Source organism: Sinohyriopsis cumingii, chromosome 7, assembly GCF_028554795.1.
Source record: "Sinohyriopsis cumingii isolate HCF-2022 chromosome 7, ASM2855479v2, whole genome shotgun sequence".
In the NCBI taxonomy this organism is placed as follows: domain Eukaryota; kingdom Metazoa; phylum Mollusca; class Bivalvia; order Unionida; family Unionidae; genus Sinohyriopsis; species Sinohyriopsis cumingii.
The window spans coordinates 20,673,510-20,690,433 of NC_142967.1; the positions used below are offsets into that span (position 1 = coordinate 20,673,510).

At 34.7% G+C, this 16,924-nt stretch overlaps 1 protein-coding gene across 1 annotated transcript in view; it reads right to left on the bottom strand.

The window, feature by feature from the left end:
- Positions 1 to 1,710: 1,710 nt before the first annotated feature.
- The window catches only part of LOC149794839 (peroxidase-like), a 33,502-nt gene continuing 18,288 nt past the window's right edge, over positions 1,711 to 16,924 (bottom strand). The window contains exons 6-12 of the mRNA XM_089964494.1: positions 16,484 to 16,590; positions 12,863 to 12,964; positions 12,119 to 12,220; positions 8,729 to 9,440; positions 5,353 to 5,522; positions 3,069 to 3,171; positions 1,711 to 2,450 (exon numbers count right to left, since the gene is read on the bottom strand). Of these exons, the coding sequence (XP_089820620.1) occupies positions 2,390 to 2,450; positions 3,069 to 3,171; positions 5,353 to 5,522; positions 8,729 to 9,440; positions 12,119 to 12,220; positions 12,863 to 12,964; positions 16,484 to 16,590 (1,357 nt within the window). The 3' untranslated portion in view covers positions 1,711 to 2,389. The remainder of the gene's footprint in view (positions 2,451 to 3,068; positions 3,172 to 5,352; positions 5,523 to 8,728; positions 9,441 to 12,118; positions 12,221 to 12,862; positions 12,965 to 16,483; positions 16,591 to 16,924) is intronic.

Consider the following 16,924-nt stretch of genomic DNA (forward strand, 5'->3'; position numbering starts at 1 on the left):
GATTAATTTGATTCATGTGGATTGACTCGTGAGATTTTGATGTACCACTAATAATACGTGCAAATGGAATATTGCGTAACCTTCCATCTCAAATACCCAACTCACAAAATTACTATCTTCTACCTGCCAGATATCGTCAAGTCTTGTTGCAATGTGTAGCTGCAGACTGCACACAGGCGGCTCAGGGGATAGGGCTGCTTTTTACGGGAGTGAAGCTACAGTGGAACTCGGCATCTCCCGGGTGATGAGTGGCCCTTGTTAACATTACACTGCTCGCCTCTTTAGCATCAGGAATGCGTTTTAAACGGTGCCCTAAGCAATGCTTGCTTTCACCTAACCCTGGTCAGCATTCCACGGCTGATAGGGATCCCACTGTAGCGGTTTAAACCGTCACAAGAAGACGTAAGTGACGCTTCTCACCAGCCGTACATGGAAAAATCACATACTAATGGACAGTACATAGCTCTTGTTGGTAGAGAACTGGCTAATTTAACATCAGTAAGTGAATCTCGCCAGCTGAGGAATTACAACTAATCGAAGTAGGAGCCACCGTCTGGAGCTGCCGAAGTAAGTAACATCGACTTGAAGCTGGTGATGGGTTTGCCCAAGTCACAGCCAGTTTGCAAGGTCCCAAATTGTTGGAATGACAGACTAATGCAAATTAGAATCGCAGTCTGCTAACAACGAGATGCAACTATCATCAGTGTATATGCGCAAGGAAACTTTTATGTACAGCCTACCATCACCAAACCTCACCTGCAGTGGACACGTTCACCTATTACTGAATTGCTGAAGCAAGTGTCGCATTTACCAGAGGACGCCCAAAAAGTCAGGCGCGTTTGAGGTACTTATTGAAAGACCGGTTTTTTATAGATACTTCCCGCGATTGACCCCCAAAAACAACTGCGCTAAATCAGTTAAACGCAAATATAGTTACTAATGCATTACCTTTAATCTAGTCGTAGAAATCGCAATAACTCGTAATGTTCTTTATTTTGACAGTTTGCGAAGTGTACAAAAAAAAAACGTTTTTCCTAAGATCAGAACAGATGTAAATATTCAGCTTACATAATGCTGGCATATTTCCTATGAAGTTGTATTACGTTCTTTCAATTCCATCCTGCTCTGATTATTCCTGTATTATGTGACTTTGTTCGTATCTGTTCTATTATGTTCAGAAAATGTATCGATAAAACATAGAAAGAAAAAGTGTCGATTGTGAGGATGACAATAAGATCTAAAGACAATGACGTAAACCAAAACAAATTATGTTGTGGATTGAATATTTATTTTTTAGTCGAATAATTAGGCAGACGGTCTGAACTGCCGGTATTCTTAAGCAGTTAGGTACTACCATCATGTGAAAATGTTACTACCTATCTACTTGCACTAGTGCACAAATATATATGTATGTATGGATGGATGGATGGATGGATGGGTGGGTGGGTGGGTGGGTGGGTGGGTGGATGGATGTGTGTGTGTGTGTGTGTGTAGGTATGAAAGGTAGATATGTATGTATATATGTGTATGTATGTATGTATGTATGTATGTATGTATGTTTCTACAGAACGATAGAGAAATGGAAGAACAGACAGAAATGTGAACTGAAGTATAAACTGATCAATAGCTTGCTTAATTTATGGTTCTATGGGTCAACCAAAATATCCTGAATTAAACTATCATCTCTCGTTATGATCGACAACAACGCAGTAGAGGAACCTTGTGTTTAATATGAGTAATAACCAAATCACCTAAAATGAAGGTCAGTAATAACCACTTTTGGGTAAAAACAACATCATTATGACCCAATATTCCGACAAACTGTATCTTTGAATTATCCATGTTATATTATAAGGAGTTATTCGAATATTTCAGTACAAAATGGTAATGCATGCAAAGAGGAACTATTCCAAATTTAGAACTAATCTCAAATAAAAAGTAAAATATATCGACGGAATTAAAACTGATAATTGGCATGACGACATGAACTGCAAGCTCTGTATAGAACATTTCTTTTACTGCAAAACTATATTTTTATGACGTGTAAATGTTTCTATATTGTCATCAAATACACTACAACAGTGGATTAATGAAACAAGAAGGCATGCAAGCTTTGATTCAACTGCATTATCATTCATTAAAATATGGTGGGCATATATCCTTTTACTCTTTTGGTGCAAATTTCAAGCTAACCTTTCTAAAGAAGAATATTTTAGCGTAAATAATGTTTTACAAAATCAAAATATTGTTCCCGTTGATGACTGGATCTATGATGTAATAGTCCACCAAATATTGACCCAATGCTTTTTATACAAAGACATATACATAGTATGAAAACATAATGGCCAGAATGTCTGAGATCCCCACACTTTCTTAGTATTCAATAATCTTAAGCCCTCCAAAACTCCAGGTTTATGTCCGGAAAGGTACTGCAGTCGACCATCGGATTGCTGTAAAATATTCAGAAATATCATTAACATACAAAGCGTGTTTTATTCGAGTCAGCACAAAGAAGTCATTCAAAGGCTTTATTAAACAAGTTTCTTCCAGACTCGGAACAAAAGATGAATACAAGTTTGTATTTATGAACAAATATATTTGATTAGATTTCCAAACATCTTAACAATATAGTTTGAATTTATTTCATAATTAATTGGAATTTATTAGCATTCGGTTCGATGCATCGAACAACGTTAGTGTAAATGTAAATCGTTTTAGTTCGAGTGTGTGATAAGAATTCACTGCTTGAACACTCACATCAAACAACAGGCCAATCTTCTAAGATTCAGTAGGAATTTAATTACCATAACATAGAAAGAGAGAATGATTATTTATCTGATATACCAAGCCGCCAATAATTATTACAGCTTAAATAACATAACAAAGTATTGCATACTTTTTTCTACTTTTTATATACAAATCTTAGAATATATATATATATATATATATATATATATATATATATATATATATATATATATATATATATATATATATATATATATATATATCACATGATTTATATTGAACCTATATTAAAAAGAAACGTTTGTCATTTAAATACCCACACTTTGCTAGGTAATCGGAATGGATCTATTTGTAGCCGGGTGAGGTGGAAGTGGGTACAAATTAGTCTAGCCAGAGTTGTTGTCTTGATGCTTTCTAACTGGGCTGAAAATGAAAGACGTTTTTATTTCATTAATATCTTTCTTATCATATGAGGTACAAAAAACAGCGGAAGAACAAAGTGTTCATAGAATAAACTAGCCAAAAAGTGTACACATATACATCTTTTGTCATGTGATTTTTAAATTATTAGAGAAAAAAATTATTTTGAAAAATACTATTAAAATTATGAGTCTTGATATGAAAACAAATATTCACATTGATTATACATTTGTATTGTGAGTAGTACTTTCATTCTCTAACAGTCTTCTGTTGTTTTTTTCTCTAATAAACCCTTCATCCGTTTGTTGCTTATTTTAATAATGTTATCCTGAAATTAGTCATGTTTCGTTATCAAAGAACTGAACCTCATTCTTACATGATCAATGAAATTATGAGGCTTTCATTGCACCCTGCAGCAATAGAGACTGTGTATGCATAGTGTGTTATCACTTTTTAAGGTTAAAAACCCATTACATACTGCAGCAATAGAGACTGTGTATGCATAGTGTGTTATCGTTTTTCAAGCTTAATAACCCATCGCACACTGCAGCAATAGAGATTATGTATGCGTATAGCGTTATCGCTTTTTAAGCTTAATAACCCATTGCACACTGCAGCAATAGAGATTATGTATGCATAGTGTGTTATCACTTTTCAACCTTGAGAATCTATTACATACTGCAGCACTGGAGATTATGTATGCATAGTGTATTATCGTTTTCCTAGCTTAAGAATCTATTACACACTGCATCAATAGAGATTATGTATGCATATTGTTTTCATTTTTCAAGCTTAATAACCCATTAAACACTGCATCAATAGAGATTATGTATGCATATTGTTTTCGTTTTTCAAGCTTAATAACCCATTAAACACTGCATCAATAGAGATTATGTATGCATATTGTTTTCGTTTTTCAAGCTTAATAACCCATTAAACACTGCAGGAATGGATTATATTTATGCACAATGTTTAATCGTTTCTACGGCTTAAGAATCCATTGCACACTGGAAGAATGAATTATGTTTATTTAGAGTGTATAATCGTTTCTACGGCTTAAGAATTCATTGCACACTGCAAGAATGAATTATGTTTATTTAGAGTGTGTAATTGTTTCTACAGCTTAAGAACCCAATACACAATGCAGTAACAGAGACAATGTTTATGCACAACGTGTAATCGTTCATATAACTTAAGAATCTATTACACACTGGAAGAATGAATTATGTTTATTTAGAGTGTGTAATTGTTTCTACAGCTTAAGAACCCAATACACACTGCAGTAACAGAGACAATGTTTATGCACAACGTGTAATCGTTCATATAACTTAAGAATATATTGCACACTGCAGGAATGAATTATGTTTATGCAGTGTGAAGTCGTTTCTACGGCTTAAGAATCCCATAACATACTGCATGAACGGAGGTTGTTTATGTTTAATGTGTAATCATTTTACAGTTTTATGACTTCATAAATCATATAAAACAATGTTCAGTTGTTAAAATTACAAACAGTTCAAAGTAAAACAATTAATCTCAATAAAATAAAATATGAACTTTAGCTCAGCCGTGAATTACAAACATTTTCGAAGAACACTAGAAGATGCATGAATACGGAAGTTTTCCTCCCTTTTGTTACTTACTAATAACTTATTGTTTTCTGAGTCTCATGATGATATTTTATCCAGTCAAAACACTTGTTAAAAAGGCTTGGTCAAACTATTTCATGATTCAATTCCAGCTCAAATCAAACAAACTATAAACATAATGTTACTCGGGATCAGGTTACTGTAAAATGGAATAATAGATCTCCTGTATTTTGTCAACAAGTAATGGCAACTATTTAAGTTCATGGTTGCAATGTATTATTTTGAAATGCATTCATTCAACGGTTTAATGTATTTGTGTTGAAACAGTTTTTTAATGTGCGAAATTTGTATTTCGTTTTAAGTCTATCGTGACTACAGTAACATGGAAAAACAAGTTATGTCTGGCCCAGAAATTTTAACGTTTGTATGCATACAACAAATGCTTATAAACATGCATATGTATGTATGTATGTATGTATGTATGTATGTATGTATGTATGTATGTATGTATGTATGTATGTATGTATGTGTGTGTGTATGTATTATGATTCTGAATTCTTGTGTCTACATGTTGCTTCGTTCGATAGAGATTTACCAGGAGTAAAGCCCGTGTCTTTAAATCCATTTTCAAAGTAGAATCTGTCTCCTCTTTTCAGATTGGAAAATTGTTGTGAAATAATGCAGCTAAAAAGTGGCCCTACAACACCACCTGGCATGGGCGTCTCTGAAAGACCTCCAGGGAAAAGATCAATATCGTCTGGATGACTGAAATGCCGTCAAAAAATATATTACCATCCGCAGATATATGGGGGTGGGTGGTATGACTGTCCGTCTATCCGTCTGTGTACGTCGGATTGACACATGTCAGGTCTATTCAGACATATGCACACCAAATCCGGCATAAAGAGAAGCATATAGCTGATTACCTTTTAAACTTATTGAAAGGATTGAAATAGAAATCAATATACAATCTCTATAGACAGGTATTTCGCACATTCATAAAAATCAATATACAAACTCTATAGATGGGTATTTCAAGATACCATCCGTAAAGACAGTGTTATGTGTATTTGATTTAATTTATTTCTTTGTTTGTTAGTTTGTTAGTTTTTTTTAATTTCCTATACTTGTAATTGTAATACAACTTTATTTACTGGAATAGAGCTCAGTTCTGACTGATTTGTGTTTACATTTTGGACGTAAACAACTTTATAGAAACATTGTATCTAATGCTGACCTAGTTCCTGACCTTGTATAAATACCTGACTAAAGAGCTTGTATCTTGACTTTTATTAATAAGTGAAAACCTGTCTATTGGGTATAGAGTTTGTATCTTGATTTTTATCAATGTGTTCCTGACCTTGATTCAGAACCAGTGATAGTGTGTGTGTGTGTGTGTGTGTTTGTGTGTGTGTAATTTGGATTTTTAACGTAGCCTTAACAATTTTTCAGTCATATCGCTACGATGTTTGCAGTGTGGCAGTTTATAGTGATGTCTAGCAGTGGGGCATCATGCTGCAGACATGTAGCATGATGTCCCACCCAGTCACATTATCCAGACAGTCCTAACACGCACATCTTAATGCTGAGCGCCAAGCGAGTCAGCAAATAGTACAATTTTTATAAGTCTTTGATATGAATTGGCCGGGGATCAAACCCACGACCTCACGACTTTATAGAAACATTGTATTTAATTCTAACTTAGTTCCTGACTTTGATTCAAAACCAGTGATAGTTTGCAGTAAACAACTTTTTATAGCTTTTTTTTTTATTCTTTCTCAGAGTAAGATTTATAAAAGGAAATCGAGGCCATACTTGGAGTACGTGACAAGTAACATGTAGCAATTGTTACAAACTCTGGTTTTTCCATGGATTGACCCACATCTGGGCATCTGTTTGGCGTTGTAACTAGATTTATTGTTGATGTTTTGAGAAATAATAGTATATTCCCCTTAACACTGGAGCCATCCATGCGTTCTACATTGTGACCAGTTGTGGGCTAAGTATTTTGTTTTCTTCAATTTATTTGGATTTCAAGTTTGTTTCTCCCTGGAAATACTAGTGCTCTAAATTAATTCTTTGACAAGGACATTTATCGAAATTTATACAGAATTCAAATTGGAAAATTATTTTCTGTGATTCAACAAGGAACTTTTGACACATCAGTACGACGCTGACCACAATATACGTCATCACCTTCCATTTTGGATTTTATCGGGATTCGAACTCAGTTTCATGAAGACATTTTGTTTCTAGGATTTCTATTTTTTAATTCATTGATTATTTTTGGATTTGATTCGTAAAGCCGTAAGTTCTTTTCCTTTCCTTTAGCTTGTTTTTCTAGGGAAATACATTATTTGTTAAATTTTATAAAGCTTGTTGTCTTCTCTTTTTTCTTGTTACGTTTTGTAGGAGCCTAAACACGTAACAATAGGTATTTCACACATTTATAGAAATGAAGATACAAACTCTATACTCTGTGGACAGGTATTTCACACATTAATATAAATCTAGATACAAACTCTATAGACAGGTATATCACACATTGATATAAATCACGATACAAACTATATACTCAATAGAAGGTTTTCACATATTGATCAAAGACAAGATACAAACTCTACAGACAGGTATTTCAGACTGTGATAGAAATCAAGATACATACTCTATAGACAGGCATTTCACACATTGATAGGAAATCAATATACAAACTTTATACACAGGTATTTCACACCCAAACAGAAATCAAGATACAAATTCTATAGACAGGTATCTCACACATTAATAGAAATAAAGAAACAAACTCTATAGACAGGTGTTTTATAAATTCGTAGAAATCAAGATTCAAACTCTATAAAAATCAAGATGGAAACTCTGTGTACAAGTACTTCTCACATTAATAGAAATAAAAATACAAACTCTATAGAAATGAAGATACAAGCCCTATAGACCGGTATTTCACACATTAATATAGATCAAGATAAAAATTCCATTAACAGGAATTTCACACATTTCAAGCAAAACACTTATAAAGTGAACACTTATAAATTGAAATCAAACTATCACGCAAAACAAAAGTATAAAACTTTTACCTTTTATCCATCACAAAAATGAAAGAATAAATTAATATTCAATGAAAGTTTTGTTGTATTTATGGACAATTCACGGAGTTCTCGTTAAAAGACAATATTTCTTTTTCTGATTGTAGCATGTATGATAAAACTAATATTTATATGTGTGTGTGGGGGGGGTGTATTTTCAAAAAGGTGCATTACATGTTTTTTAAAAAAATGTACATTAAAGGGTTTATATATTTTCAAAAATGTACATTACATGGTTTAAAAAACATGCAGATGCAGACGGTTGCCGGGGTCGGATATTGCAATATAACGCTTAAAACATGTCAAAGAAAATTATAGGCAATTCGTTTGGATAGATGTTTTAAGAATCATAAATTTCTTATATTATACAGTATCAGTGTTGCCTTCGACAATCTTGGAAGTTTCAAAAATAATGGAACAGTAAAGTGATGATGATAAACTTAAAGAATTTAAAATTATATAAGACTTTTGATACTGTGACCATGTGACCACTGCGGTAGAGACTCAAATAATACTTCAAGTATGAACAAAAGTTCTTGTTGCAGATGAATTCAAAATGTTATAACTCTCTTTAATTCTTACCACCCGATTGATGGTCAGTGCATATATTTACAATTCGTACAATCTAGGAAGAATAAATAGTTTAAGTGAAATCAGGGAATGCTGGATTAAAATTCATTTTCTGTCAATACCTTGAAATCAAAGCTAATGGATCAGATTTTACCTGTACACCGCTCGTAGCTTCTCCGCATTTTCTGTCAATACCTTGAAATCAAAGCTAATGGATCAGATTTTACCTGTACACCACTCGTAGTTTCTCTGCATTTTCTGTCAATACCTTGAAATCAAAGCTAATGGATCAGATTTTACCTGTACACCGCTCGTAGTTTCTCTGCATTTTCTGGGCTGTGATCTACCAGTCCTCCAGTGTCTTGGCCGAAATGGAACGCATACGGAAGTCCACAAAATTTTCTCCACGCGTTGTAACCAGGCACGCCATGATCACGACTTCGCTGGATGTTCAGGGATATAAGGTCTAGGCTATGGCCATCCATATCTTTGAAAAGGTTGTCTCTAACAGCGGTCACTACTTTTTCATCTGCTTTGCTTAGTGGTGCCTGAGATAAGCCAAATCCAACATACGATACGCCCATACCATTCTTTGAAAATGCCAGAGTTGGTCTGTTGAACATATCATCACTCCTAAAGAAAAGTGCCGCTTGATCATTTACGTAAGGAACTGTGTCCGACAGGAGAGTGTGTGCAAAACGAAATGCGGCCACTGCAAATCCATTGGCGACGGTGGGGTCTATTTCGTCATCGTAAACATTGGCATATCCGTGTTTTGATACTTTGAGACCATACTGGAGAACTCGATCTGGACCAACAATGTAGGGCAGCCAATAGGCGTACGTAATATGTTGAATCTGACCAATCACAATCTTTCTTGCCTCTAAATAAATGTCTTCATCAGACCATAGAGGATTCAGTTTTCCAAGAATGAGTGCTATGCGGTTGTGCTCCCTGAGAAACATGACCTGAACTGATGTTAAGCCAGGCATGACATGGATGCGAAAATCGCCTGCAAGTAAATTTAAGCAGAGCAATCAAGAAAAGAACAGGAACTTCCAGTATTAGTTTGCTTCGAAATCTTAAAACTGTTTGTTTAAATTCAACATATATTTTGGGAAAGGGTAATATCTGTTTCACATAAGTGTTATAACAAGGAAACAAAAGAATTGTTCTGCATGTTTCAAGCGAAGGAATTTCATGCAAATTCATACAGCGAGTCTTGGTTTATTTTTCACTTTCAGAAAGCAAACACTACACATGAAAGAGGAAAAAAACACCTTCCTCACGCATATACACATACACACACATAAAGACAACTGGCCTTAAATGAAATGACATAAGCAATCAATAAGATGCATTCAATTGAAGCAATTAGCATACTGTATCAATGATGTTGTTGTTGTTGGGTTTAACGCCATTTTTCAGCACACGATAGGCTATACATGGCGGCCAGTATTAAGGGTGGAGGAAGAACCCGGGAAAACCGCGGAAAGAACCACTGACCCACGAGAAGCTACTGGCAAGCTTTCTCACATACCCACATTGGCTGAATCCGAGACTCGAACCAGCGCAGACAGAGGTGAGATGGCAGTGATCCGTAACGGAGAGCGCTTTAGACCACTCGGCCACTCGGGGCCCCTGTATCAATGAAGTAGCAGCCGTTTTTACGGACGTTATTTATACTAGTATCAATGAAGAAGCAGACGTGTTGACGGACGTTATTTATAATAGTATCAATGAAGCAGCAGACGTTTTGACGGACGTTATTTATACCAGTATCAATAAAGCAGCAGACGTTTTGACGGACGTTATTTATACTAGTATCAATGAAGGAGTAGACGTTTTTACGGAAGTTATTTATAATAGTATCAATGAAGTAGCAGGCGTTTTTACGTACGTTATTTATACTAGTATCAATGAAGTAGCAGACGTTTTAACGGACGTTATTTATACTAGCATCAATGAAGCATCAGACGACTTTACAGCCGTTATTTAAGTCCTTCGAAAAAAATCTTGTTAGACTTTTTTATCTTTGTAATGTATTTCTCTACTTTAAAATACCTTCCTTAAATTTTAGATGAAGGTTTCAAATTTTAAGGATGAATATGACTAGTGAGGAAATGTAAACCCTTTAGAATAATTTGCATTTCCATGTACACTAGTTCTGGTAAATGGCATTCAATTTTGAAATTTTCTATACAACACTGCTCTAGACTAAGTCATTTATAATTAAAGTTTCTTTGTTGAAGCAAGACATGAGGAACTGATTCCTTCTCTGAGTGACAAATAAATAAATAAATATATATATATATATATATATATATATATATATATATATATATATATATATATATATATATATATATATATCATTATGTAACATTTTTATTACCAGAACGTAATACATCATTTTTACGTAAAAATCTTAACCTAAAATTTGCTATATTTTTTGTCATGGATAGGAGCAAATGAAAAGATTTATTAAATGGTCCTTGAGAACCATGATGTTTCATTTGATAGCGATATATATATAATATTTATTCATTTCTCCTGGTCAGGACGTCACTGACTTGTATGCTACCTCATAACGTTCAGTTCATGGCCTAGTGCAGTTGAAATGTCATATGTACAATTATACACGTTACTTGTTTCTCTAAATCAAATGGTTATGCAAGACAAAGACTTTGTTTACATGACTATGATGTTGTATAAGCATAGACTTTGTTTCCATGAATACAATCGTGATGGGCCTGTAACCTATCGTATTGGTCTTTGCTTGATTAACAAACATTATTTTCATTTCAATAAAGGTAAGTAATTGTATTAAAGTCCATCAGACATTTCCCCGCAATATTTTATTATATGCATTCAAACGTTCTGTTTTATTTCGATGACACGTCAGTTTTCTTTCTCTTCTTTTACAACAAATATATAGGAAGACACGATACGCTTTATTTGGGAGAAGTGTACAACTTACTCCATTAAACAATGATTCAAAATTACACCAAGAGCAGATGAAATGTTAGTAAAGATAATTAATAAACATAACACAAGATGGTATATAAATTGGTGTCAAACAGATGCAGAAAGGAACCTAGCAGAACGAGAGCCGTAATGATCTCTGCGTTCTGTTATTTATATATTCCTCGCTAATCATTTCAATAAAACATTTACGGATACAAGCAACCTCGTGCTCTTCAGAACCAAATAAAAACAGTAAGAAATAATGTACTTACGGTCCCAAATTATGTGACATGAAAACATTATCAAGCAAGCAAATATTAACATATATAATTTTCTTAAAACTACACACTTTAAATGAGATTTCATACGTGGCGTAAAGTTGCACGTGCCTATAGCTTTGTACCACTTCTACTATAGAAATGACCTAAAACTAACAGATTTAACTGATACTAAGATTATGTATGGATAAAATGACATGACGGTAGAATTTGAACATGTATGTATATGTTTATGTGCGTGGATAAAATATATATATATATATATATCCCAAAATGTACTTTCAGTCTCACTAACCTGATTTCATGCAGTATATACATCACAAAACGTACTTCCGGTCCCAAGGACCTGATTTTATACAGTATATACATCACAAAACATTTCCGGTTCCACTGACCTGGTTTCATGCAGTACATACATAAAAAACATACTACCGGTGCCACTGACCCGATTTCATGCAGTAATGCTTCGGCGAATCGAGTTGACAACTTCGAGTGTCCGTGGATCCAGGCGGGGGAAAAAGACCAGACGGCGATATTCGTAACATGCCTAAAATATTGCATTACTTCATTAGACAAAGAAGCATGACTAATGCAAAATCACTTGGAGCATAAAAAAATATATGGCCAGAATACGTAGTGAGTCTAAAAAGAAAAACACATTTTGAGTAGATTAGTTTCACTGAAACATTTGCACGGATATAACGACATCTCAGCGTAGCAAGTTTTGTATTGGATAGTTTTCTCGACCTGTTTTCAGTTCATAATGGTGTTTTAATTTAGCATAATGAAAATAAACAAACTTCTTCGATCAAAAGAATTTTTCCTCTGGTACATATTGACCATTAAACAATTATAGTATCGCTACAAAAACGGCAATGATATTAAAGATGCCAAAAAACAAAGCAGTGCGGCAAAATAGTAGTGTATCTTCCATTCTTTTGCAGATACAATACGTTTTAATTCTAGTCAGACCAGGAAAATTATCCCTCCAGTATATTTTTCTAATTTACATTTTAACACTTAGTACAATTATTACAGCTCCTCCTCCTTCTTCCAATATTGCTGCTACCATCGCCACTACTACCACCACCACTACTATTACTACTACTACAAAAAACTAATTATTATTATTATTTATTATTGTGGTTCTTCTTGTTCTCGTTGTAGTCACCATCCAAAATGTACCAACCTCTTTCAAAAGCACGAATGGTCTTGCTGTCCGCTGGTGTTTGGCCATAGAGAAAAGATGCATCGAGGAAGGAAGTCGCTTGGTTCACCTGATTTCTATGACCTAAAATGTCAATTTTACAAGAATAACAATGGTACTTTAGAAAAGTATCAAGAGTGAATGCGCCAAAAAATACATTAAAGAAATTTTACAAAATAACAGAAATGAAACTGAAAAGAATTTTGAATGAAGACTGAGAAGTAGATATATGCTAGCTCTACTTAGATATAACTCCTTGATGTGGGGATTTCAACCAATTCAATTTCATGATTGTAGACACGAAAGTGTCAATTACCACAACGATGTTCTTTTGCCGGTAGTTAGGACAGTGCAGTATTTATAGATCCTTTGATACACTTGGTCAGTTGCCACATGGGATTTCACACAGGTGATACAGTGTAGGTTAATTGGTCATTTGCCGCATTGGAATTTATTACCTTACAATCTGACTTAATAGCGCACCTAAGCTTTCCCATCCCAGTGTACTATTCTGGTCTCCTTCCTAATGTACTATTCTAATCCACTTCCCAACGTAATATTCTGGTCTACATCCCAGTTTATTATAGTAGCTAGACTTGGGGTACTAATGGTTATATATATGGCTCACAGTGAGCCAGTTTCTGGGTCTATTCTGGAATGTGATCCGTCGTTGAGTATCACTAGGTTAGAGCTGTATACCCATTCCTCAATTAATTTTCCTTTTATTGTTTTGGCGAACTCACCCCCATCTTTTACTGTGGGTGTTAAAATCTCAACAAATTATGTACTCGTTGCCACTACTGCTAGACATTTGGGCATACATTTGTGTAGGGACTGGGTGATTTCCTCTCCGGTCATAAATATTGAAAACCTCGAGCAAAAAATGTCCCGTGTGGATACTTACAGAATGGTACTCAAGTGTTTTCAGTGTGTTGTTACTAATTTGTTTTATTGTGTAATTGGCAATGAATCGCCGACGTAAATGGCTAGTCCCCTTCCCTTCATACCATTGTCTCTATTGTGAAAATTGCCAGTAGTAATCCTGGGATTTTCTGGATATGTCTGGTAGCACGCACCTTTATATGTGATTCTTGCAAGCAGACTATGTCTGGTTTGATAGTTTATTTTGTTTCGTTTGATTATTAATTCAGGGTTTTGCTGCAATAGTTCTCGCCAGTTTCAGTGATAGTTTCTTTAGTTGATTATTAATTCAGGGCTATTCTTCAATAGTCCTAGACAGTACCACTGATATTTTATTTATTTAGTTTGATTATTAATTCAGGGCTATTCTTCAATAGTCCTAGACAGTACCACTGATATTTTATTTATTTAGTTTGATTATTAATTCAGGGCTATTCTTCAATAGTCCTAGACAGTACCACTGATATTTTCTTTATTTAGTTTGATTATTAATTCAGGGCTATTCTTCAATAGTCCTAGACAGTACCACTGATATTTTCTTTATTTAGTTTGATTATTAATTCAGGGCTATTCTTCAATAGTCCTAGACAGTACCACTGATATTTTATTTATTTAGTTTGGTTATTAATTCAGGGCTATTCTTCAATAGTCCTAGACAGTACCACTGATGTTTTCTTTATTTAGTTTGATTATTAATTCAGGGCTATTCTTCAATAGTCCTAGACAGTACCACTGATGTTTTCTTTATTTAGTTTGATTATTAATTCAGGGCTATTCTTCAATAGTCCTAGACAGTACCACTGATGTTTTCTTTATTTAGTTTGATTATTAATTCAGGACTATTCTGAAGTAGTCCTCGGCAGTTCCATTGATATTTTATTTAGTTTCATTATTAATTCAGGGCTATTTTTCAACAGTCATCGGCAGTCACATTGATAGCTTCTTTAGTTTCATTATTAATTCAGGGCTATTCTTTAACAGTCCTCGGCAGTCACATTGATAATTCCTTTATTTAGTTTGATTCTTTTTTCATGGCTATTCTATTATATTGGCTTCCCTTTTCAGCAACTCTTCCCTTATTTCAGTGTTTCCTTTTTGGTTGTGTCTTCTATGTATTTTGAAGACATTTTTGTGGATGGAATATTTTGAGGGAATATTCAGGTCTTTCGTCTGCTTATTTCCTGAATTGATATTATTCTTGTTCCTGTCGAGATTCCTAAGTATTTGCTGCCTGAATTGATATCCTTCTTGTTCCTGTCGAGATTCCTAAGTATTTGCTGCCTGAATTGATATCCTTCTTGTTCCTGTCGAGATTCCTAAGTATTTGCTGCCTGAATTGATATCCTTCTTGTTCCTGTCGAGATTCCTAAGTATTTGCTGCCTGAATTGATATCCTTCTTGTTCCTGTCGAGATTCCTAAGTATTTGCTGCCTGAATTGATATCCTTCTTGTTCCTGTTGAGATTCCTAAGTACTTGCTGCCTGAATTGATATCCTTCTTGTTCCTGTCGAGATTCCTAAGTATTTGCTGCCTGAATTGATATCCCTCTTGTTCCTGTCGAGATTCCTAAGTATTTGCTGCCTGAATTGATATCCTTCTTGTTCCTGTCGAGATTCCTAAGTATTTGCTGCCTGAATTGCATGAGCTGGTGTTGAGATATATGTGTCTTGACACAGCTACTTTAATGATGTGACCAATGCGATCTAGCTCCATGTACTTAGCGGCTTGTTGGAGCATGCTGCATTTGACTATGATATAATGACGTCTTGGTCTAATTATTCTCAATTCGCCTCCTTGCGCTTTGGATAGGTTTGTTGCAATGCTCGTAGTGCTTTTGTTGAATACCTGAATGTTGTCACTGCTGATGTGTGCGGTATGCTCTTTTATGTGGTATTTGGTATTGTGACATTTTAGTTTGCTTGATCCCTCTGTCTTTTCTTTTTTTTGTGGGGGGTTGCTTCTATTGGAGCTATCAGTAGCCGTCATTTCATTGGTTTGCTGGTATCGAATTTTCATACCTTTTCCTTGTTCCGCTTGGTTGCCTTGGACTTTTCCCCTTGGTTGGACTTGTCATCTGTTTTAGTCGATCTGGCTTTGGATTGACCATTTTGGGAAGTTTATCCTTTCCCTTTGTACACGGCTAGTTCATGAGTGATTATCGGTACAGGGTTATTTCTCTTGGATCTGCCTAAGTAGGGGTAGAATTGTTCTATTTCAACTATCTAAGATATCTGTGAGTCGGTGCTCTTTGGAAGGTCCAGGTGTTTAACTGTTGTGGATCCTTTCTTGTTTCGATAACTTTTCTTTGGGTTTCAGTAGGTTATTCTTCTGTGGGGTTTCTGAAGATGCTGCTATTGAAGGGATTTTAGGTGAAGTGGTGTTCTTGAAAGCCAGTCCTATATTGTCGAGCACGTGATTCTGTTACGTCATATGTTACGTGCCTGTTACGGTATGCCTTCATGAAGGTGAGTGAAAACGTCTAATACAGAAGCACACTTTGATTTTAAGAACTTAAAACAGCCACATAATATTCTTGTATAAAATCAATATAATAAAAATTACGCTATATTATACGCTGAAGAATAAAGAAAACGATTATGTATATGTTCACTTTGCATGTGCAATAAAATAAAATATTATAGTGGCCACTACGTTTCTTGTAACTAATGTACTATGTTTTACCGAATCGGCAGAAATCATCTTTAGAAGGTAGATTCCGTACAAAGTTCATGCAGTTACTTTCGAAACGCAGGTCACCTGGCGGAATATGAATCGGAAAACACTCGGGTCTGCAAAATGAAAGAAAACCTAACAAGACGTATTCAACAAAAAATGAATACATGGGTTCGTAGATAAATATATTCAAACAGACGTCGACAAATGTCACAAAACCTACGGGTACGTAGCATTTTTTTTATCGCGTATTGTAAATAAATAATCATCATATTGTATAATGTACGCATTCCACTTTCTACACAAGTATTTCCAAAAAACCGGATAGAAACTGAGTCGTTTGAATTTAAATAAGATTAGAATTCATCACAAAGTGACATCATAATAAACGACAACTTTTGTTTCATCCTGGCTGCTGGCTACCCAGTTGTATTTACCTGTTTACGGACA